General features: G+C 41.0%; 1 protein-coding gene across 4 annotated transcripts in view; it reads left to right on the top strand.

The window, feature by feature from the left end:
• The window catches only part of MAST4 (microtubule associated serine/threonine kinase family member 4), a 603,634-nt gene that overhangs the window by 157,547 nt on the left and 420,338 nt on the right, over positions 1-25,749 (top strand). For all 4 annotated transcript variants that reach the window (XM_043887657.1, XM_043887656.1, XM_043887655.1 and 1 more), the window contains exon 2: positions 15,476-15,629. In XM_043887657.1, coding sequence (XP_043743592.1) covers positions 15,476-15,629 — 154 coding nt within the window. The remainder of the gene's footprint in view (positions 1-15,475; positions 15,630-25,749) is intronic.

Below are 25,749 nucleotides of genomic sequence, written 5' to 3'. Positions count from 1 at the left end.
ACCATACTGTCTTGATGACTGTGGCTTTGTAGTAGAGTCTGAAGTCAGGCAGGTTGATTCCTCCAGTTCCATTCTTCTTTCTCAAGATTACTTTGGCTATTCGAGGTTTTTTGTATTTCCATACAAATTGTGAAATTCTTTGGTCTAGTTCTGTGAAAAATACCGTTGGTAACTTGATAGGGATTGCATTGAATCTATAGATTGCTTTAGGTAGAATAGCCATTTTGACAATATTGATTCTTCCAGTCCATGAACACGGTATGTTTCTCCATCTGTTTGTGTCCTCTTTGATTTCTTTCATCAGTGTTTTATAGTTTTCTATGTATAGGTCTTTTGTTTCTTTAGGTAGATATACTCCTAAGTATTTTATTCTTTTTGTTGCAATGGTGAATGGTATTGTTTCCTTAATTTCTCTTTCTGTTTTTTCATTGTTAGTATATAGGAATGCAAGGGATTTCTGTGTGTTAATTTTATATCCTGCAACTTTACTATATTCATTGATTAGCTCTAGTAATTTTCTGGTAGAGTCTTTAGGGTTTTCTATGTAGAGGATCATGTCATCTGCAAACAGTGAGAGTTTCACTTCTTCTTTTCCTATCTGGATTCCTTTTACTTCTTTTTCTGCTCTGATTGCTGTGGCCAAAACTTCCAACACTATATTGAATAGTAGTGGTGAGAGTGGGCACCCTTGTCTTGTTCCTGATTTCAGGGGAAATGCCTTCAATTTTTCACCATTGAGGGTAATGCTTGCTGTGGGTTTGTCATATATAGCTTTTATCATGTTGAGGTATGTTCCTTCTATTCCTGCTTTTTGGAGAGTTTTAATCATAAATGAGTGTTGAATTTTGTCAAAGGCTTTCTCTGCATCTATTGAGATAATCATATGATTTTTATTTTTCAATTTGTTAATGTGGTGTATTACATTGATTGATTCGCGGATATTAAAGAATCCTTGCATTCCTGGGATAAAGCCCACTTGGTCATGGTGTATGATTTTTTTAATATGTTGTTGGATTCTGTTTGCTAGAATTTTGTTAAGGATTTTTGCATGTATGTTCATCAGTGATATTGGCCTGTAGTTTTCTTTTTTTGTGGCATCTTTGTCTGGTTTTGGAATTAGGGTGATGGTGGCCTCATAGAATGAGTTTGGAAGCTTACCTTCCTCTGCAATTTTCTGGAAGAGTTTGAGTAAGATAGGTGTTAGCTCTTCTCTAAATTTTTGGTAGAATTCAGCTGTGAAGCCATCTGGTCCTGGGCTTTTGTTTGCTGGAAGATTTTTGATTACAGTTTCGATTTCCTTGCTTGTGATGGGTCTGTTAAGATCTTCTATTTCTTCCTGGTTCAGTTTTGGAAAGTTATACTTTTCTAAGAATTTGTCCATTTCATCCAAGTTGTCCATTTTATTGGCATAGAGCTGCTGGTAGTAGTCTCTTATCCTTTGTATTTCAGTGTTGTCTGTTGTGATCTCTCCATTTTCATTTCTAATTTTGTTAATTTGGTTCTTCTCTCTTTGTTTCTTAATGAGTCTTGCTAATGGCTTGTCAATTTTGTTTATTTTTTCAAAAAACCAGCTTTTAGCTTTGTTGATTTTTGCTATGGTCTCTTTAGTTTCTTTTGCATTTATTTCTGCCCTGATTTTTAAGATTTGTTTCCTTCTGCTAACCCTGGGGTTCTTCATTTCTTCCTTCTCTAGTTGCTTTAGGTGTAGAGTTAGGTTATTTATTTGGTTTTTTTCTTGTTTCTTGATGTAAGCCTGTAATTGATTATTTTCTTTTATGGTTCTGTCCAAATGAACCAGGCTAAGAGGAAATGGAAGGGGGAAGAGAAGAAACAGATGAGTGCTATCTCTTGCTAGGAACTTGATATTGACCAGTTAACTTAATCCAAGAATCCTGTAAGGAGGATGTAATTACCCCTGTTTTATAGGTGAAATTATGATTTGCCCCCTTTAAGTGTCTGAATGCTTTCCCAGCTGTAGGCTTGCCTCAGACCTCTGCCCACTGCTCCCCTCAGGAAATGAGGTGTGATGCTCACACTGATCCCAGGGCATCTCCCCTTGGGAAATCAGGTGTGATGCTTACACTGACCCCAGGGCATCTGCCTCGGTGACACCATAAGAAAGTCAGGCTGTATGACAGTGCCAATGGTGTGAGAAATCCTGATCTTACTTCTCATACCTCATTTCAGAGGTTTGTTGTTTTCCTGTCACTAAGACACTAAGTAGAGTCTGAGTCTTTGCAAGCCAGGCTTCACTTTACTTCATTATCTCCTGGAGTTTGCTCAAACTCATGTCCATTATGTTGATGATGCCATCCAATCATCTCATCCTCTGTCACCCCCTTCTCTTGCCCTCACTCTTTCCCAGCACCAGGGTCTTTTCCAGTGAGTCAGCTCTTAACATCAGGTGGCCAAAGTACTGGAGCTTCAGCTTCAGCATCAGTCCTTCCAATGAATATCCAGGGTTGATTTCCTTTAGGATTGACTGGTTTGATCTCCTTGCAGTCCAAGGGACTCCCAAGAGTCTTCTCCAACTCCACAGTTCAAAAGCATCAATTCGTTGGTACTCAGCCTTCTTTATGGTCCAACTCTCACCTTCATACATGGCTACTGGAAAAACCATAGCTTTGACTATACAGACCTTTGTCGGCATAGTGATGGTTTAGCTGCCAGTTTTTCTCCTCCATTGGTTTTCATTTAGTTGAAAAAACACCTTGTCTTTCAGTGCTTATTTTGTATTTTAAAAAACGTTTTATTGTATGTTGGGGTCTAGCCAATTATAACAATGTTGTGATAGGTTCAGGTGGACAGTGAAAGGACTCAGCCATGCATATACACGTATCCATTCTCCCCAAACTCCCCTCCTATCCAGGCTGCCACATAACATTGAGGAGAGTTCCATGAGCCATACAGTAGTTCCTTATTGGTTATCCATTTTAACTATAGCAGTGTGTACATGACCATCCCAAACTCCCTAACCACCCTTTCCCCCCATCCTCACATTTTTATGTTCTTTCTCTTTCCATCTCTGGAGCAGCAAGCAAATCCTTCCTCCTGCCATAGCACAAAATAGTCCTGCTCAGTCTTAAACCCTGTAGACTCAGGTATTTCCCCCATATAATGTTTATCACAGCAGCTTCTCAACAAAGAGATTTCCCTAAGTCCTTAGACCACCTTGCTTAGAAAACAGATTTTGTTTTCTGTACTCCATTAAAGACAAGTTTGAAAAGCCCAAGGTAGAAGGAAAATTACCAATGTTGTCAATCCTAAAGGAAATCAGTCCTGAATATTCATTGGAAGGACTGATGCTGAAGCTGAAACTCCAATACTTTGGCCACCTGAGGCAAAGAGCCAACTCATTGGAAAAGACCCTGATGCTGGGAAAGATTGAAGGTGGGAGGAGAAGGGGACGACAGAGGATGAGATGGCTGGATGGCATCACCCACCAGCTTGATGGACATGAGTTTGAGTAAGCTCCGGGAGTTGGTGATGGACAGGGAAGCCTGGCGTGCTGCAGTCCATGGGGTTGCAAAGAGTCAGACACAACTAGCAACTGCATTGAACATACCACACTGAGCTGCTTTCTGCGCTGGCTTCAGGGTCCCTGAAAAGACCCTGATCTCTGTGAGTAGAGGCTAGTCAACCCCTTCCTGCATTTTAGGCATTAAGTGATGTCAGCATGGCTCAGGCAAAACAGTGAGGACTGGAAATTAATTAGATGCTGGACCACTACTCTGCTCAAGGTGATTGTAGTCCCTCATACCTAACTCTGTTGTTACCTTTGCCTTGTCATCTCATGACTCTGCTTTTGTGTCTGTCTCCTGCACTGTGGTAGAATGCCCTGAGGAAGATGCCTATGTTCCTTCTGTTTTCCATCCTCAGCCCATAGCACAATGTCAAGTTGTTAAAATAACCATTGGCTGATAAAGGATGTATGAACAAAACCCACAGAAAATCACACAAGCCAATTATAACGGAGTGATGGATACCAGTGGGATTGCAGGAGTAGGTAAGGGAGAAAGGTGTGAAAGGTAATAAATAGATGGTAGGTCTAGAAATCTGGGTTCTGGGCTGGATTCATGCACCAGCTATCTCTGCAAAGCTTGGTGGTTGACTTGGCTGGGCCTCTGTCTTCTGAAAAGCTAAGAATTAGACTACAGGTGGTTTTATTTTGTAATTCTGTAATTCTGACTTGAGGATTTCGGCTAAGAACCCCTAAAAACTGCTTCTGTAGATGGCCAGTTAGGACTGAACTAGGTCATTCACACTGACTGACACCAGGGTGTAAGACTCCATTTTCTCTGGGGAGCTTGCCCAGACCAGGGATGGAAGAGGAAATGAAAGTCTACTTTCTGGGGCTCCATGTGCTCCATGGCAGTGACCCCTCTTAAGGAGGCTGTTTGAAACAGTGGAAGCAACATGAGCTTTGGAGTTAGGAATCTTGAGCTTGATTCCTTTTGTACCTCCTGAGCTGATAACTTTGCAGGGGTTACTCTTTCCCAAAGTGTTTGCCTATTGGTAAAGTGGGAATAATACTACTACCTGCCTGGGGGTCTACTATCTTTACCAGAGGGGAAGCAGGCACAGAATGTCAAGTTTTGTGGCATTGTGGGGATTTTCCCCTCTGACTTTAAATGCAGAGACGATGACTGGTGAGGAGCATATTCTCTGCCTGCTTTGTTAACTGCGGTCAGAATCTTGAGTTATGTTGCCAATGGGGACATGATGGTCCTGGGGGAATTTAATGTCTTCAGATATGTAAACAACTTCAGGCATGGATCAGATCCCTAACTAAAGGTCAAGGACACACCCTGAATATTAAAGAGACAGGAAAATAGGTGGTGTGTATGCAAAGTCAAATCAGTATATTCCTTGTACTTCTCTAGTGTTGTCGTTTCTAAACTAAACTTAGAAAAGTGCTATGTTTCAAAAAACTGTAATATAATATTAGCTCTGTTTTTTCATCTGTAGACAGTTGAATTTATTGCTTCATGTTCAGATCACAATTAAGTGCCTGCTGTGTGGTGCTTTGTCCTTGGGACTGATGATATTGCTGGCGGGGTGTGTGTGTGTGTGTGTGTTTAGGGGGCGGGGGTATGTTCATAAGCAAAGGAATTAACTTTCTTGAGGTTGAGTTGACAGACAACAGCGAGATTGTGGTATCAAAGTGCTAATTTACATATTTCTCTCGGGAGGGAAGAAAGAAAATCAATTCTCTTAAGAGATGGAACTAGTGGTGCAGCTCTGTTTAGGTGAATGCGCTTGTAGTTTGATCTACTAATGTATGTTAGGATGTTTCTGAAACACTTTTATATTGCTAATTGAAGTTTGTGATTCAAAGAATTAATTACAAAACTGAAGATGGAAAATGATATTGGTATCTAGTACATCTTTCAGTTTAAATATGTTCTATTGAAGTAGCTTTCAAAACATGAATGTTCATTGAGAAAGTGAAATGCAATAAACAGCTAAATAGGTTGGTTAAATTCGTGTAGCTCACAAAATGGTTTGCCTAACAAATTTTGTTGACATGAACAATTCTTGGTAAGATTCTGTCTCTGCTGTCTGTTTTTTGCCCACTGCATTCTTGTTCTCAGAAGGTTTCAAGATGACCTACAGTAACACATAACTCAGCCAGATGAATAATTTAAAAATAAGTGGAGACAGACAAAGGTGAGTGTAGAGCAGTGTCTTACCAGTGGTATTACGGATGTTTTATGCTGAAATAACTCTGTTGTTGGGGGTTGTCCTGTGCATCCCAGAGTGTTTAGCAGCATCCCTGGTCCCTCGCCAGTAGATCCCAGCACATGCCCTACACCCTCATGTTGGACAAACCAAAAATGGTTCCAGACAGACATTGCCAAATGTCCCCCACGCGGCATTACCGCGGCATTACGGTAATCTCAAGATTACCATGACTTGAGACCACTGGTGTAGAGAGTGTCTTAGTTTGAGCCACTGTAACAAAATACCATAGACTGGGTACCTTGAAAGCACAGTTTATTTCTTATAGTTCTGGAGGGTGAGAAGTCCAAGATGGAGCCACTGGCAGATGAGATCACAGTCACAGTCTGATGAAAGCCTGTTTCCTAATTCATAGTCACACGTCTTCTAGCTATGTTGTCACACGGTAGAAGGCGCAAGGGAACTCTATGGGATTTCTCGTTTGTGACAACTCTGCCCTCATGAGCTAATCACATCCCAGAGGTCCTACCTCCAAATACAATCACTTTGAGGGGTTAGGGGTCAACATATGAATTGCAATGGGGACACAAGCATTCAGTCCAGCAGAGGGTAAGGTGAAATCCAGTATGGTTATGCAGCAGCCAAATCCATGATGTCTTGATAGAAACTGGACAGCCACCCCTGCTGATGATGGACTGCCAGCTTTACCCTGTGATTTCTAGTGGCTGACTTAGAGGAATATGATTCATTTTCTGGTTCATGGGCTTCCTAGGATAAAATAAGACTATAGCCCAGCAGAAGCAGAATGGTTTCTAGGGCAGAGAATTGACAGCATTTTCTCCTGGGTTCTGTCTCTCCAACTGGAATGAAGCTCCTAGTGGGCAGGAATTTTTCTGTCTACTCTTGTGCTCAGAGGAATATCTGGTTCACAGCTGCTTAATATTTTCATAGAGATTCATCTTGACAAGGAGGATACTGTTCAATATAGGCTGTTATGTTTATAGAACAAAATGGCAGGATTTACAGAGGGCTGTTTCTTACAATATTATTAAATGGAAGCATTCATTCTGGGTGGCACAATCCAAAATGAATGCCATCAAATTCAGTTCAATGGGCCCCAGAAAAATGTGATCCAAGAGTATATCTCTCTCAGTGTCTAACTCAGTCTGTAGTGAGAATTTAGGATGCTGGGGGAAGAGAGGTTGTATATTACTACTTAACGCTTACATGTGCCAAGCACTGTGTCAAGTCCTTTGCATCCATCTTCCCTCTGCATCCTAACTACCTCTGAGGTTCACGAGGTCCACTCTTCAGAGAGGAGTTAAGTAGCATGCTAGTGGGATTCTGTGCCTGAGAATTCAAATTTGGAGTAGGTTCCTTGCCTCACACATGCTGAGAACCTCATGATCAAGACCCGGGAGTTGTGCTCTGGGGCCCAGCATGAAAACTACAGCTTGAAATGATTTTTATTTATTTATCTAGTTATTTCTTTTTTGGCCTGAAATAATTTTAAAGTGGTTCATTCAAACCAAGTTCTCTCTGAGTCATAAAGAAAAAGAAAAGACAATTCAGTAAAACTGTAATTGGTTTAATTTCCTCGCAAACCATTTATGCTGAAGCATACATGCAGAGATGTTTCCGAATGAAGTGACTTGCTACATGGGCATGTTAATAACCACCACAGCGAAATTGTTTTAAGTGCATATATGGTTCTTTTATTTTTATTTTTTTAAGAATTCTTTTAAACTTCATAACCACCTCAGGAGATAGGTAGTATTCTTATTAACATTTTGTAGATGAGGAAACAAGTGTAGTAACAGCTAAATGTCCTAAATAGGATAGTAAGTATTAGCATTCCTAGACACCAAAGAATTAGTATGAAAACAACAATGACTGTCTTAACTATAGAACCTTATCAAATTTTAAAATGTTGTTTGTAGGCTTTGGATTAAATGTAAATAAAACCCAATTTTGCAATAAAGTCATTTCAGGTTTCTCCTTTGATTCCTTTCTGGATGGAAGCAACAGAGCAGTTAATTAAGGTTACAAGTATAGTCTATGCAGTGGTACAATTATTCATTTATTTTCATATCTATGGTTTCTTAGAATATTTAAAATCTAGAAACAGAGTAAATGAACAGTGTCTTCATAACTCTATGTTACTAGTCACTCTTTACTATGAGATCCCATCCATTATGTATTCAGTGACATTGGTGATCCCTTTGAACTAATGAACTTTGGCCTTGGGACACATGCATTCTGGATGGGTCTTTAAAATGCAGGTGCCACATCTTGAGAATCAGTGAAGAATTACCAAAAGGAGGACCTGATAGAAACAAGTGATATGCTAGTTAGGATAGAGTTAACAGGTCTACTAATTCATTATTAGGAATTACCTTCAGAGGTAAAGTCAAGTAAAGTAAAGTCGCTCAGTCGTATCCGACTCTTTGTGACCCCATGGACTATAGCCTACCAGGCTCCTCTGTCCATGGAATTTTCCAGGCAAGAGTACTAGAGTGGGTTGCCATTTCCTTCTCCAGGGGATCTTCCCGACCCAGGGATCTAACCCGGGTCTCCAGCGTTGCAGACAGACGCTTTTACCGTCTGAGCCACCGGAGGTAGCAGTGCTCAAAAATTAGCATATTAGTTTGTATATAGAAAAGATTCTTTGAAAAGATGCCATTTGCTCAAGCCTGAGGGTCTTCATGCATATAGTGGTCAACTTTGTCAAAATGTTAAAGACTCCCTTTAGTATTTTCACAGAGTAACATTTAATATTTGAAGCTGATCCAGTTTTTATCCCAGTAATTGAAACCCTTTATTGTGTATGTTTTTTGTTGTTGTTGTTTAAACCAAATACCAGAGATTTGCAATTTGTTCCTTCAACCATTTTTACAAGATGCCTTTTATGTAGAACAGTGGACAAAGAGAGGACAAAAGAGTAGTATATAATTTGATGTAACTTACTTCCGAGTGGGAGAAGAAGAATAAATATGAGAGGTCTAACATGCCACGTGGCAATAGATGCTATGGAGGAAAAATTGAAAAGGGCAAAAAGTGGTGGGCCTGCCCTTTTGTAACCAAGCAAGATCCTGTGGGACTTTCCTGGGACAGAACCCTATGGGGCCTTCCTGGGACAGACATCTCCCCCATATTCTCTGCTTTAGCTCCCCTCTGAAGTACCTATATAGTATGCTCAGTTGCTTTAGTCGTGTTCGGCTCTTTTGTGACCCTGTGGACTGTAGCCTGCTGGTTCCTCTGTCCAGGAGGTTTTCCAGGCAAGAATACTGGAATGGGTTGCCATTTCCTTCTCCAGGGGATCTTCCTGACCCAAGGGTTGAACTCACATCTCCTGTATTGCAGGTGGATTCTTTACCACTGAGCCACCAGGGAAGCCCCACCTAGATAGTAGTATCCGATGTATATTCCTGACTTTTTCTGCAGGAAAGGGAAGAAAGTCTTGCTTAATGATCACGAGCACCTAGCCCCCACCTTCTGCTGCCTAAGGATTGATCATCATCGACCAGTCAGACACTTGTGCATGGACAGATGATAAACCCTGGGATGCCCCACCCTCACCTTCTCTTTAAAAATGCTTTGCTGAAACCCTTCAGTGAGTTCGGGTTTTTTGAACACAGGCCACCCATTCTCCTAGTTTGGCCCCACAACAAACCTCTCTCTGCTCCAAACTCTGATGTTTCCATTTGTTTGACTTCACCATACGTGGGGCACTCAAACTTGCATTCAGTAACACATTTACATAGGGCAATTAGAAAGCCTTCCCCCCTCCAAAAAAAGAGTAACCTTTGAATAGAGACCTGGAGGATTGGGGGTGCATGGTGGCTAGTATCTGCAGTGCATCCCACATATTGGAAGTGATGGGTGTAAAGGTCATGAATGGAAAGATGCCTGGGGCTTTTCAGGTCCAGCAACAAACAGAAGTGGAGTGAGTGGAGGAGTAGGAGCTGGGATCAGAGAGATGAGGGTAGAGGTGGCAGGACCTTGGAGGGCATTGTCAAGACTTAGGATTTCGTTTTGGGTAGAGGGGACGTCAGGAAAGGACTCCAAAAAGAGGATCTGGAACATCTGGCTTACGTTTTACAAGGGTCACTGGCGGCTGTGCCGAAAGTAGGATGGAAGCAGATTTATTGGGAGGCTATCACAAGAGAGATCTGGAAGGCAGAGATAGGAGTGGCAGCAGTAGAAATGGTGATGTGATTGGGTTCTGGATATATCTCAGAGGTTGAGTTAGGGGATTTGCTCCTTGGCTATGGAGTAAGAAAGAGAAGTTTAGAGCAAGTGTAAGGTTTGTGACTTAAGAAGCTAGACAAAAGGAGTTGCCATTTACTAAAGTTGGAAAAATCTTTACTTTCTAAATAATGATGGCTATGTGAACATGTGTAAATGAGAGAACCTGTATGTTTGGGCAGGAAAGTGTCTGGAGATGAGTTTGGAGAAAACTGTCAGTTAAGAAGGCTGCAAATTCAATGTTCATCAAAAATTGTAACATGCCTTTTGAGAAAGAAATGGATGAAAAACTATAGTATATAGCCATAGAAGAATAAATCCATGGTTTGTGTTTGGAGATGGTGGTGATGGTGATGGCAGAGACACTAAATAAAGTGGTAAGACGGAATCTTGTAAATAATTGGCCTTTAATTCATCTTTACTGATGGCAGAAGCCATAGTGTAATTGTGGTGGACTCTTCTGTTTTACTCAGCCTAATACTTGTAAAACCGCAAGCAATGGGTGGAGATGATCAATATAGAAAATTGATGTAGATTTTTGGTGATTAGTGCTTCTGTAGGACTGGTAATTTTGGAAACTTTCCCCCAAGTCTGTATCAGACTTGCAGTAGTTGTGTATTTGTTCTCTGAAACACATGTGTCCCATGATAGACTATTAGCAAAATTATTAATGATATGCAAATCAAAACTACAATGAGGTATCTATCACCTCACACCAGTCAGAATGGCCATCATCAAAAAGACTACAAATAATATAAATACTGGAGAAGGTGTGGGAAAAAAAGATTCCTGCACTGCCGGTGGAATGTAAATTAGTGCAGCCACCATGGGAAACAGTACAGAGGTTCCTTAAAGAAACAAAATATTTATCATATGATCCAGCTGTCCTACTCCTTGGCCTATATACAGAAAAGAAAAATACTCTTACGTTGAAAAGATACATGCACCCCAACATTCATGGCAGCACTACTTAAAATAGCCAAAACATGGAAGCAACCTAAGTGTCCCTTGACAGATGAATGGAACCTGTTCCTGGAGAATGCACTTCAAAAATCCGGGATACTTTGTGGCTAGCAGCGTGTTAGGTGAGTATGTGACAAGAAAGAAGGGGCTGGCTTTCTAGGAGTCCACTGACTACTTGGAGAGGGAAATTAGCAATGTTTGGAGCAAGTGTGACAAGTGCAGGCTTAGATGTCCTTGAACATGAGTGAAAGTTGAAAAGACACCCTCTGTTTTCAGTTGAATTCCTTATAGTATGGAGACTTTGGAAAACATTAAACTGAAATCATTCAGAGGGCAATGTCCGAAGTGATATGTTGAATGTCTGCCGTAAGCTCCAGGGTCTGATGAATTGTTTTTAAAGGGATCATGAGTGTTTGAAACAGGACAAAAATGAAAAATATATTGCAAGGCTGTAGTGGACCATTTTGAGAAGCTTTGACTAATTGTAGAAAGAAAACTAGAGCCACTAACAGCACAGCAAGTTTGGAAAAATGATGTATTTAGAGAGAGCCCTCTTGGGAGTGTGATTTGAGGTGAGGAAGGAAATGGGATCCTGGAATATGGCACAATGCTTATAGGTTTTTCTGCTTTTACTGTGTTGGAAACATTTGCAGTTCTCACTGTTCACCGCCTTGATTTTGCCAGATTTAAAAAATAATACCCTCCTCTTGGGGTTGTGATTCTGATGAAAAACTCGGGCTTATGGACTAATAGCTTATGATTCTATATGTGATGAAATGGATTTTATTTACCTACACTTTCACCTTGATTTCCTTCTCTTTCTTCTTCATTTTTTCGTGTCTTTTATGGCTTTGTTGGAAACATGTAAGGAAATCACATAATTCCTCCTTAGGAATTATCTTCTTTCTTCTGCTATTTTTTCACCCTCTGTTAATTGGCGATATAACAGTCTTCCCCAGAGAAATTAATTATAATTCCACAAGCTGAAAAATTTAACTTCAGGTGAAAAATAAGTAGCAGAAGTTGATGAACCTTAAACAATAAATATGTGTATTCTATGCAGCTACCACTAGTAATTAAGAGAAAATGACAAAATGGGAGGAACCCTAACTTATTCTGAGGGGTTACTGGTGCATTTATACAGATAGTAGGGATTATGGAGCATTTTGTTGAATGTCTATGACACATTGCCACCTTGTGGCTGCAAGCTTTGCTTTCGGTGTAAAAGCAGATTTCTTAATATTAAGTCTGCATGATATTTTGTCTTATTCCTAGTATTTAAACTTCCCTTAGAAAAGGAAAGACTCATGACATACGAATACATACAATACAAGGCAAGAGAATTTAAGAGAATGGCCTCTTCTGTTCTTAGAAGAGGCAGGCTGAAGTATTGAGGGGTAGAAATTCACAATGTCTGCAACTAACTCTACTGTGGGATTGGTGCATGAAAGAGAGAGGGAGAACAAGGTTAGCAATTCACCACTCGTCAAGGGAATATGGTGTTCATTGTATTAAACTTTTCTGTTGTAGATTTGCTTAAATTTCCCCAAACTATTGACAGAAAAAAAGAAAAAACAACTGGGATAAGGCTATAGATGGAGCTAAGAAGGAGGCAGAATCAACCTCCGCATTGTGTAATGGACTGACTCCATTTGGAACCCAGACTGCATTCTGCATTTTCTAGTAGCTGATGTCTCACTGTCTAAGGTGCCCTTGCTACATTTCATTGTCCATAAGGTTTAAGGGCAAATTGTCTAAGACTAGACAGAAATTGGAGTATCCTTGGAGGCCCTCCTAAGTAGGACACCAATGAAATGAACAGCACAGGAACAAATATTCCCAGAAATATAATCTGTAGTTCCTTTGCCCTGCTGCTCAGGGCAGATCCTGGAGTGGATGCACCACTAGTTTGAGGACCTCTCACTGAATTACTAGGTAGCAATGAAATGTACTAAAATACTGATTGGCAGTGAATTTCAGATGGTACTTATTGGCAAGTGCTTGAAATCCAGTTGTTCTGTGTTATCAATGAGTACAGCCGAGCTTGGGGGAGAGTTGACATCATATAATAGTTGAGTGAGCGTAATCTATGGTTCGATGGCATCACCGACTCAATCGACATGAGTTTGAGTAAATTTCGGGAGTTGGCGATGGACAGGGAGGCCTGGCATGCTACAGTCCATGGGGTCGCAAAGGGTTGGACACGACTGAGCAACTGAACTGAATTGAATCTACTTCATCTTAACCAGCTTGAGAGGAGTAACTCATAGGCAAGGTCAGTTTTTGTTTTTGCCATGGTTTTGAATATGCTGCATTGTGTAGTCAGACACATAAATGACTTCATCCCTGATTTATTTTTCCTATGAATACATCCATGAGAGTCTTAATCTGAAAATCTCTGACAGGTATAAGCAGATGACCTTCTTTCTACCCAAGAAAACAAGACATATCTTAGTTCAGTTCAGTTGCTTATTTGTGTCTAACTCTTTGTGACCCCATGGACTACAGCACACCAGGCTTCCCTGTCCATCACCAACTCCCGGAGCTTGCTCAAACTCATGTCCATCAAGTCAGTGATGCCATCCAATCATCTTATCGTCTGTTGGCCCCTTCTTCTCCTGCCTTCATTCTTTCCCAGCATCAGGGTCTTTTCTAGTGAGTCATTTCTTCGCGTCAGGTGGCCAGTGTATTGGAGTTTCAGCTTCAGCATCAGTCCTTCCAATGAATATTCAGGACTGATTTCCTTTAGGATGGACTGGTTGGATCTCCTTGCAGTCCAAGGGACTCTCAAGAGTCTTCTCCAACACCATAGTTAAAAAGCATCAGTTCTTTGGCGCTCAGCTTTCTTTATAGTCCAGCTCTCACATCCGTACATGACCACTGGAAAAACCATAGCTTTGACTAGATGGACCTTTGTTGGCAAAGTAATGTCTCTGCTTTTTCATATGCTGTCTAGGTTGATTATAGCTTTCCCTCCAAGGAACAAGCATCTTTTAATTTCATAATTGTGGCCCCACAAGAGACTGACCCAGACTTGCCCGTGAGTGTCCAGGAGTCTCCAGCAGACTCGTGGGTTGGCAGCGGCCTGCTGCAGGGTCCAAGGCACTGAATGTGGTGTGTGCCCTTTTGAAGGAGGTCACCATCATCTTCATCACCTCCACCAAAGTTTGGCCTCGGGCCAAACAACAGGGAGGAAACACAGCCCTGCCCATCAACAGAAAATGGGATTAAAGATTTACTGAGCATGGCCCCGCCCATCAGAACAAGACCCAGTTTCCCCCTCTGTCAGTCTTCTCAGGAAGCTTTCATAAGCCTCTTATCCTTATCCATCTTAGTGAAGAGGCCCTTAAAATGCCTGGCTTTGAGCAATGCTACCCAACTCTTCTTGTTTTTAAATTTCTATGAAGTTGACTCTTTTCTGTGGTAGTTGGAATATCCATGAATATCTTTTTAATTCATTTTCATTCTTAATAACTCTCTGAGTCTATGGGACTCGGGAATATTTAGGGCTCAGGAATATTTTTAATAACTATCCAGACACACATATATGCATATGTACTTACTTGGAGGAAACCATTTAAAAACATAGGGCACTATTCAAGTATGAAAGGTTTTTTTGTGAAAGCAGGGCAGATCTTGAAATAAGTGTTGTGACACAAGGGATTCTTTTGTAGAAAACTGTCTTTTGAAGTAACTTTGGTTTCTCTGACTCTTGTGACAGATTTTCTTTTAAGAAACTATAAAGTGATCTAGGGATGTATTGATTTCCGCTAAGGGCTGTGGTGCTTAGAAATTTCCCTTCCCTACATACATTTGTGGGCACCAAAAGCCTGTGAATTTTTTTGTGAACAACCAGAGAAGTGACCTGTGGATTCTCCCTAGAATCTATAGAGCAATATTCTTCATTTTTTACAGGGGATCATGGCCCATGTTGTTGATGTTCAATCACTAAGTCATGTCCAACTCTTTGTGACCCCCTGGACTGCAGCATGCCAGACTTCCCTGTCCTTCCCTATCTCCTGGAGTTTGCTCAAACTCATGTCCCTTGAGTCAGTGATGCCATTCAACCATCTCATCCTCTTTCATCCCCTTCTCCTCCTGCCTTCAATCTTTCCTAGCATCACAGTCTTTTCCTGTGAGTTGGTTCTTCACATCAGGTGGCCAAAGTATTGGAGCTTCAGCATGCAGTCCTTGGCACATGAAAGGACATATTTTACATAACGACTCTGGATACACACACACCCATGTATAATGTATACATTTCATGTAACAATTCTTTTCCTTCCTTCCTTGGACTCTGATCATTTCTGTTCTGTTGCACTAAAAAATACTAGTCACAACCTACTAACTTGATTTCATAACCCACTAATATACCATGGCCCGCAGCTTGAAAAACACTGTGGTGGAGATTTTGCAGCCAACCAGATACTCTTTCAGAGGGAAGACTCAACAGTGGAGCCCCGGAGTCTCTAAACCAGGGCTGGGGGAGAGGGATTTAGAGAAGGCAAAGAAGGAAGTGTGCTGGCGGCGGGGGTCTTTCATTCATTCCCAGCAAGTGATGCCACTGTCCTCTCCTCTGCAGCTTGATCACATATTATCCCCTCCGCCCATGCCATTTCGGAAATGCAGCAACCCAGACGTGGCTCCTGGCCCTGGGAAGTCGCTGAAGTTTAAAAGACAGCTGAGTGAGGATGGAAGGCAGCTGCGACGGGGGAGTCTGGGAGGTGCTCTGACTGGTGAGTTGCGTGAGTGACCTGCTTAAGAGATGAAATTGTGTTTAGACAGTACGGGCTTCGCTGGTGGCCCTTATGGTAAAGAATCTGCCTGAAATGTGGCAGACCTGGGTTTGATCCCTGGGTCAGGAAGACTCCTTGGAAAAGGGAATGGCAACCCACTCCAGTATTCTTGCCTGGAGAATCCCATGGATAGAGCAGCCTGGCGGAGAGTCGGACACGACCGAACAACTAAACAACTTTCTAGTACAGTCAACCCTCCATATCCTTGGGTTCTGAACCCACAGATTCAACCACCTGCAGATGAAAAATATATATATTTTAAATTCTAGAAAGTTCCCTAAAGCAAAACTTGAGCTTGCTGTCTGCCGACGACTATTTACATTATATTTACATTGTATCAGGTATTATGAGTAATATGTGGCTTACATTATCCAGTAGGATGTGCATAGTTGATAAACAAATACTATACCATTTTATATAAGGGACTTGAGCATCTGTGGATTGGGTATCTGTGGGAGCCCTGGAACCAGTCCCCGTGGAGAGGTAGAGACGAGTGTAGAGGGTCCCTGATGACAGCAGAGTTCCATGTGTGAGCATCAGTCCCTTGAGGTGGTGCCTGCCCCTCCACAGACCATGTGGTAAAATCTAATCCAATTCGGAGAGCAGTTAAATTGAGGATTAGATTAGTAATCTTGACTGAAGTGTAATTTACATATTAGATATATTCATTCTAAGTGCACATGTGGTTGGGTTTAGCAAAGTTATTTACCAAAATATCTTGATTTTGGAACTACAACCAAAATCAAGATATAAAACGTTCCCTGCATCCCTTCCCTGCGCCCAGGCAACTCTCTGCTTTTGTCCATATTAATGGAATCATGTGGTACATGTTTTTTTGTGCCTGCTTTTGTTCAGTGGGTTTTTAACATTCATCCACGTTGTTAGTGGAAAAAGAAATGGCAACCCTTTCCAGTATTCTTGCTTGGAGAATCCCATGGACAGAGGATCCTGGCAGGCTATAGTCCATAGAGTTGCAGAGTCAGACATGACTGAAATGACTGAGGATGCACTCACGTACATGTTATTAGCTGTATCTGTAGCATATGTTGAATTTTATAAGAAACTGCCAAACTGTTTCCAAAATGATTTATTTTTACTTTCCCACCACCAATAGGTGAGCTAATTACTCTGCATTCTTAACCACCTGTGGTATTGCTAGGCTTTTTAGTTTTAGCCATTTTAGTGGGAAAGTAGTTCTATCACATTCTGGTTTTAACTTATATTTTCTTGATGACTAAATGATGTCAAACATCTTTTCATGTGCTGATTGGACATTTGTATTTTTCCTTTTGTGAAGTGCCTGTTCAGATCTTTCACCCATTTTTTTCTTTCCCCTATTTTTAACTTGTGTTGTTAAATTAATTGAAAAGCTAAAAATCCCTAAATCTATAAATAACTTTTATTAACTTGAAAGATAAATTAAAATTTTAAAAATTAAAATAACTTTATGTTTTTAAAAAATAACTTGCCATATAAATATTCATGTTATTAAACTTAATTTTAAATCACTGAAGGTTAGATTTCTATTCATTCTGAGTGCTTTTCCTCCTAAATATAAATATTTTGGGGGAAACTTTATTGTTTTTGAAACCCTCACACAAAGTTTTCTCTATGAGTGACAGTCTTGCTTGCCGGTTCATAAGTGACCTCAAAAATAAGTTGAGTTGTTTTTTTGGAACATTATGGATTTCGAGTTTTGGAGATGAAATTTCTGGAAACAAAAATGCTTCTATACCATGATCAGTCTAGAACATGTGACATAGTATGGGCACACTGCTGGGATCGAGGGTGAAACTGACCTCAGACCAAGGGGAAAAAATTCAAAAAATTGCTGTACCTCACTAACATTAAGAAAATGTTCACACTGGAGTTTTACTGATGTTCTTCTAATGCATATTAGGACATTTTTCTTGACTTTCATTTCTATAAATGCAGATTTTTTTAAAAGTAGGATATCCTAAAGGTTTAAGTATAACTCTTAGTTTCTTAGGGGAGGATATGGAATCTTAGAGCTTAAAAGACTCACCCCTTGCTTACTAATTTCACTTAGAAAATTTACTTAACTTTAGTTAAACTACTTTTGACCAACAGGAGGGAAGGAGTAAGGGTTCTCTCCAATTTTTGCCAAAGCAGTTTGCTTAAAACTTTCAAATAATGCAAAAGTATTATAAATACATGACCTGAAACATGAAATTTGGCCTTTGGGCTTCAAAAAAATACTGAACTTGATTCCAATTTTAAAATAACAAACCTCAAAAGCTCCAACAATTCTAGCCTTCTTATGTAATTTTGCTTGGTATAAAATTATTTTAGGTAATTAAATCTTTGGTAAGATAATTTTCAAAAATGTTTAGTGGGAAAAAAAATGTTTAGTGATCCTTGGGAGAGCTTTGAAAAAAAAAATATCTCTTGAACATCAGCCCATTTTAAAAAAACAGTCACTTGGAAATTATTTCAGAATATGAAGAGAAAACACTCTTACTTGGTCTTTTAGATAGCTTCGTTGAGGATTTAATGAAATAACATATGCAGAGCACGTAGCCTAGGGATGGTGGCTATTAGTGTTGTGTGCAGAATGTACTGAATTTAGAATTTTTGCAGTTGATGGGTAACTTGGGCTTTGAACATCAGTTTGAAACCTGCGTCACCTGAGTTTCTACTTTGTGTCAGGCACTTTCCAGTGTCAGGTAGTAGAGAGGAGAGAAGAAAGATCATCTCTGATCACTAAGAAAAGTGGTTTCCACTAGTTTTAGGCAACTGTAAATAGTCACATACGATCTCCCCTTAGGATAGATCTTGTTGGTAAACTTAAATTAGTCAAACCAGTTTTGCCATCATAAATTTGTGGTATTAGATATTTGCACTATCAGTTTCTGTAGCTTAAAGACCAGTCACCTTCCTATTGTTTACCTTTATTTTGTTTACCTTATTGTTTACCTTTGTTTTATTCCAAGGTTTGTTTTCTTTTATGAGTTTTCTACTGCTTTCTTTGAAGCAAAGACTTTATGAAAAGCTAACTTTCACTGAGTCTGAAAATTTAGTTTGAAAATTTGCTACCCAATTATCCTTTATGAGTTTCACTAAACTCTTAGGTTGTTGAGAAGAAGATCTGTGATCTTCCTCATCTGTTCATCCCTAATGACAGCTAACATGAAGGATTTACTATGTGGCAGGCACAGTGTTTAGGGAATTACATTTATTGACTTACATCTCTGTGCTCTTATGAGGGAGGCACTCTTATCTCCACTTTACAGGTGAGAACACTGAGGCACAGACAAGCTGAGTAAATTGCACAAGATCATGAACTGGATGATGCCAAGATGTGAACCCAGGTTTTGTGGCTCACAGTCCATGCTTGTAGCCACTACTCTGGGCCTTGCATAGCTGGTACCCAATAGGTCTTTAATATGTTCCAGCAGGATTGATTGGAGTAATTTTTTCCAATTAATTGGACAATTTTTGCTCAGTTTATATCCGGAGCTGACTCAATTGTACAGATCCTGGTTTATTAATTACAAAAGGAAATTAAAAGTAGGCAATTAACACCCATATTAAAGCTTTAAAATTTACATATTCCTTAGCCCAGCCATTCTGTTCCTCAGATTTCATCACAAGGAAATAGTCATGAATATGTGTAGAGAATTCGCCTTAGTTATGTTTAGAGAGCACCATTAATAATAATAAAGATGGCAAACTATCTAAAATCTAGATATCTGGCAAAAGAATGTTGGTGAAACATAATATGGTATACACATAAAGTGGAAAACAGCCATAAACATTAAATCATGTTGCAAAAAATATTAACATTGAAAAAGACTCAATATATTTTTCATGTGAAATCTCCATATTGAATGGACTCATTAACTTTTCATAGGGCTTACTATAATTGTAATTAAATAATTATATTTTTAATGAGAGGGAGGAAAATAATTCCTATCTTCTAAAAAGTTTTCTCAAACTGCAGTTCAATCCATGACTTACTTTTGCCCCTGAGGTTTTCTGTGGCATCAGGTGGTATACTGGTAGACAATGATCATGCTACATAACCACAAAATTTCACTGTAAAACAACAGTACACATTCCTTCCTTTCTCCCCTGACTGCAGGTCAGCTGAGTTTGGGGTGATTTAGCCTGGTCTCTGCTGTGATGGCTTCCTGGGTCTAGCCTAGGTCAAAATCTGCTCCACGTGTCTCACCTCTTCCTTGAACCAGCAGCTACCCAAAATACTATGTTCCCCTTCTAAAAGATGAGAGCAAGGACATGTATATCCACCTGCACAGGCAGATTTCAAGTCTCTTCTGGCGCCATGTCTGCTAACTTTGTATTGGCCAAAGCAAGTCACATGATCAAGCCCTGGATCACGGGTCAGAAGCGTGCCCTCCCCACCATGACACCTCACAAAGATGTAGATATATAACACAGTTGGGGAGAAATGAAGAATCGGCACCAGTAATTCAGTCTGACTTCCTCTCTTTTTAAACACCATCTTTTAGAATGTTTACATTTACCTATTTTTCAATTAAGAAAGTATCCGTGTTCATTGTGGACAGTTTAGAAAATACAGAGCAACATAAAGGGAAAAACTGTAAGACCATAATGCTACCATGCAGACACCCTTGATTGAACTTTTGACATTTTCTGCCCCAGCTAAAGCTTTGAATGACTTGAGTAGTAGATCAGAAGAAAAAACAACCAGTACCTTTTATGCAGGGCTGGCATTTCAACAACAGACCTAGAGTTTACCATGCCCATCACTGCCTGCTTTTTTTTTTCTTTTTTTTTTTTGAGTCTGCTGATGTTTTATATCTTCATGGCCCACAGCTTGCTAACTAGGCACCCAGAAGCATCGTGTAAACATTGACTGAGCTTTGGAGCCCCCTGATGAGGAAAAGAAGCATTATTCAAATCGTTATACAGGTTCTTAAATCTGAGCATGACTAAGTGGTAATGTGCCTGACAGTTCACAGCAAGGAAGCCGCAGAGTGAAGGGCAGAACCTCAGAATCTTGACTCCTGGCTTTTTGCTATGCAAATAATTGCCCTGAATCCTAGTCCTGCATTCCATACGTGAGATGTCTGTGTGTTACAGCCTTAACAGTCAGAAAAGGAGGAAAGATTTCTCTCTCTTATGCAGAGTTGTGTTTTTCAAAACATAACTTGGGTTGTTTGGAATAGAAAACCAAGAGGAATCTGTGCATGTGCATCATGTGCATGTTATAATAAGATCAACTTTGTAGACAGTATAAATGAGAACTTCTAAAACTGTTAGCATCATTGTATTCTATCTGAGGGGAAAACTGAGAGATTTTTCCTGCGTGGACTGTGGAAATCAGTTGAAGGTAACATCTAAAAATTTTTTTAAAAAGCCACTTCAGAATGAGTTTTACTTTAAGAGGGAAGGGAGAAACAAATCATACAATCCCAGAAAACATTCTTTCCTGTAAAATTAACTTGAAGGATATTCTCTTTTAAGTGCTGCATAGGCAATCCACCCCAGTGTTCTTGCCTGGAGAATCCCAGGGATGGTGGAGCCTGGTGGGCTGCTGTCTATGGGGTCGCACAGAGTCGGACACGACTGAAGCGACTTAGCAGCAGCAGAGTTTAATGGGTTTCTCATCCTAAAGGCCTCCTGAGCTTAGTGGGCAAGTCTGAAAAAATTTAGATAAAAGCACATTTACATACAATATAGCTATGTTGTATGTAGCCTTGCAGTTGTTGTTCAGTCACTAAGTCCAGTCCAACTCTTCCGGCCCCATGGACTGTACCAGATTCCTCTGTGGGATTTTCCCAGGCAAGAATACTGGAGTGGGTTGCCATTTCCTTCTCCAGGGGATCTTCCTGACCCAGGGATCGAACCTACATCTCCTGCATTGGCAGCCAATTCATTACTTCTCAGCCATCAAGGAAGCCCAGGTAGCCTTGGTATTCAGTAAGTATTGCATCTGAATACTCTCCTATGTGCTCTGAATTTCTTCATATTTGTAATGCCATCAAAAGAATGCCTATGTACAAATGGTGTATATTAGGATAATACCACATGCTACAGCAAGCAAACCAAGGTATTTCTGGGGCTTAACATAGTAGTCACATATTTCTAGCTCATATAAGTTTTTCGGGTTATCAGGCTGCTCTCTCCTCTTGATAAGTTCATGCTCAGTTGTGTCTGACTCTGTACAACCCCTCTGGATTGTAGCCCGCCAAGCTCCTCTGACCTTGGGATTTTCCAGGCAAGAATACTAGAGTGGGTTGCTATTTCCTCTTCCAGGGCATCTTCCTGACCCGGGGATTGAACCCATGTCTTTTGCATCTCCTGCATTGGCAAGTGGATTCTTTGCCACGGTGCCACCTGGGAAGCACCTGAAGAGTCAGGGTCCCACATGCCTTCCACCTTCTGCTTTGTTTCTTCTTTTATGGCCTTGAGATACTCTGTTTCTAGCTGGTGGAAGTGGAATGAGGGAGAAGAAAAACCTTTCTTGCTAGAAGTCCCATCCTGGAAGAGACACGCTGTATTTCTATTCCCATTCATTTAACAAGATCCCCTTGCACTCAGTTCAGTTCAGTTCGGTTGCTCAGTCGTGTCTGACTCTTTGCTACCCCATGAATTGAAGCACGCCAGGCCCCCCTGTCCATCACCAACTCCCGGCGTCCACTCAAACTCATGTCCATCAAGTCGGTGATGCCATTCAGCCATCACATCCTCTGTCGTCCCCTTCACCTCCTGCCCCCAATCCCTCCCAGCATCAGGGTCTTTTCCAATGAATCAACTCTTTGCATGAGGTGGCCAAAGTACTGGAGTTTCAACTTCAGCATCAGTCCTTCCAATGAACACCCAGGACTTCAGGATGGACTGGTTGGATCCCCTTGCAGTCCAAGGGACTCTCAAGAGTCTTCTCCAACACCACAGTTCAGAAGCATCAATTTTTTGACACTCAGCTTTCTTTATAGTCCTACTCTCACATCCATACATGACCACTGGAAAAACCATAGCCTTGACCAGATGGACCTTTGCTGGCAACGTAATGTCTCTGCTTTTTAATATGTTATCTAGGTTGGTCATAACTTTCCTTCCAAGGAGCAAGCGTCTTTTAATTTCATGGCTGCAATCACCATCTGCAGTGATTTTGGAGCCCAGAAAAATAAAGTCTGACATGGTTTCCACTGTTTCTCCATCTATTTCCTATGAGGTGATGGGACCAGATGTCATGATCTTAGTTTTCTGAATGTTGAGCTTTAAGCCAACTCTTTCACTCTCCTCTTTCACTTTCATCAAAAGGCTTTTTAGTTCCTCTCCACTTTCTGTCATAAGGGTGGTGTCGTCTGCATATCTGAGGTTATTGATATTTCTCCTGGCAATCTTGATTCCAGCTTGTGCTTCTTCCAGCTCAACGTTTCTCATGATGTACTCTGTATATAAGTTAAATAAGCAGAGTGACAATATACAGCCTTGATATACTCCTTTTCCTATTTGGAACCAGTCTGTTGGTCCATGTCCAGTTCTAACTGTTGCTTCCTGACCTGCATATAAGTTTCTCAAGAGGCATGGTAAAGAATCCACTTGCAATGTGGGAGACCTGGGTTCAATCCCTGGGTTGGGAAGATCCCCTGGAGAAGGGAAAGGCTACCCACTCCAGTATCCTGGTCTGGAGAATTCCATGGACTGTAGAGTTCATGGGGTCACAAAGAGTCGGACACAACTGAGCGACTTTCACTTTCCCCTTGCATAGGAAAAGAAAAGTGAAGTTGCTCAGTCATGTCCAACTCTTTGCAACCCCATGGACTGTAGCCCTACCAGGCTCCTCCGTCCATGGGATTTTCCAGGCAAGAATACTGGAGTGGGTTGCCATTTCCTTCTCCAGGTTAAGTGTTAGTCACTGATTCATATCTGACTCTGTGTGACTCCATGGACTGTAGCCTGCCAGGCTCCTTGCTCATGGAATTCTCCAGGTAAGAATTCTGGAGTGGGTTGTCATTCCCTCCTCAAGGGGATCTTCCCCACCCAGGGATTGAACCCCGGTCTCCTGCATTGCAGACAGATTCTTTATGGTCTGAACCACCAGGGAAGCCTGGGCTATTTAAGGCTAGTACCGGAATTGGGGGAGTGCTATATGGACCCTGCTGGAATTGTAGTCTCTGAGGCCAGCTAAACAAGAGGCAGGAGAGACTGAGAAATGGATTTTAATAAAGAAATTGAGTGTGATTAACTTAGTTTTCAGTACATTAGTTCTGAAATGCCTATGAGGCACGTTAAATTGGAATGTCTGGAGAGGACTGTGCAGTAACAGAAGTGGAGAGTCATATTTTGATGAAGTGTGGATAAAACTTAGAGCGAACGAGCTTAGGAGCAAATGGCAATGAAGGACCTCGGGGTAACCAACGTGTTGATGAGAGTGCAGATAGCTCTTTTGAGAAGTTGTGCAGTGTAAGAGACTAGAGAGAATGGGTATGACCTGGAAGGATATGAGGGGACAGAGGGGGCCATCTTGATGTGGGAATCAGGCAAGTATGTTTGTAAGGTGTTGAGAATGGTTCAGAAGAGATGACAGCCAGAGAGGTGAAGTGATTTGAAAGCACCCGGCAGGGTGTCCAGAGCACATGTAAAACGGTTGGCCTTTGTAGAGAGAGAGGTGCTTCCTTCGTCATCATAGGAGGAAGGAGGAGAAAATGGATGCAAAAGCAGGTAGTTTAGGGACAGCCATACCATGAAATGGGCTTCCCTGATGGCTCAGATGGTAAAGAGTCTGACTGCAATATAAGAGACGTGGGTTCAATCCCTGGGTTGGGAAGATCCCCTGGAGGAGGGCATGGTGACCCACTCCAGTATTCTTGCCTAGAGAATCCCCATGGACGGAAGAGCCTAGCAGGCTACAGTCCATGGGGTCAAAAAGAATCCTATGCGACTGAACGACTAAGCACAGCACACGCACCATGAAATACTACTCAGTAATAAAAAGGAACAAACTACCAATTGTTTACTGGAAAAAACACACAACCTGAAAGTTGAGAATGATATTTTATTCAGTGGACTTGCTGAGGACTTAAACCAGCCTCTCAGACTGCTCCGAAGAGGTAAGGAAGAAGCCAGGATATTGAGGAGTTTTTGGAAACAACAACAAAAACTGGTAGCAGGGACATCAAACGATTAGTGTTAATTCCAGAAAAACACGCATCTCAAGTTAATGCATTTGGCACTTGTCTGTGGGAAGATGCAAGATTCTGGGCTCATTGAAATTATTCCTTTGATATGCACCTTAACTCTCTAGGGCCAGTGTCCTCTTCTCCACCCTGAATTCCCTCAGGGAGCACAGTTGGGCGGCAGCTGCCGTGGCAGCTGGCTCGATGTCTGTAACATCCTTCGTTTACTGATATGGAAGGTGACATTCTTCATCCACATCATGCATGTGACAACCTGGGTGAATCTCCAGAGAGTCATTCTGAGTTAAAATAAAAAAAAAAAAGAAAGAAAGAAAGAAATAGAAGAAGGAAATGGCAGTCCACTCTAGTATTCTTGCCTGGAAGATACCATGAACAGAAGAGCCTGGAGGTTCTGCAGCCCATGGGGTCACATGACTGAGCACACATGAGTGAGAGGGGTGGGGGAAGAAGGGTTGGTAGAACTAAAAAAAAAAAAAGAGGTTACATGCTATGTAATTTCATTTCTATACAATATTCTTGAAATTGCAAAATTGTAGAAGTAGAGGACCAATTACCAATTAGAGGTTGCTGAGACTTGAGGAGGTCATGGGAGGGAAGTAGGTGTGGCTATGAACTGGCAACATGAGGAATTCTGCAGTGGTGAAGATGTTCTAGATCTTGACTGTATAAATGTCATTATCCTGGCTGTGATTGTACACTACAGTTTTTTAAGATGTTACCATTTTTTAAATTGGGGTTTAGTTGCTTTACATACAATGTGTTAATTTCTGCTGTACAAGGAAGTGAATCAGCTATGTGTATACATATATCCCTCACTGGACCTCCCTCCCAGCCCTTTAGGTCATCCCAGAGCATGGAGCTGAGCTCTCTGGGATTACAGTAACTTCTTACTACTATCTATTTCACAT

This window comes from Cervus elaphus, chromosome 25 (genome assembly GCF_910594005.1).
Source record: "Cervus elaphus chromosome 25, mCerEla1.1, whole genome shotgun sequence".
Classification (NCBI taxonomy): domain Eukaryota; kingdom Metazoa; phylum Chordata; class Mammalia; order Artiodactyla; family Cervidae; genus Cervus; species Cervus elaphus.
The sequence above is the reverse complement of the archived record's forward strand: the minus strand, read 5'-3'. Positions and strand labels throughout refer to the sequence as shown.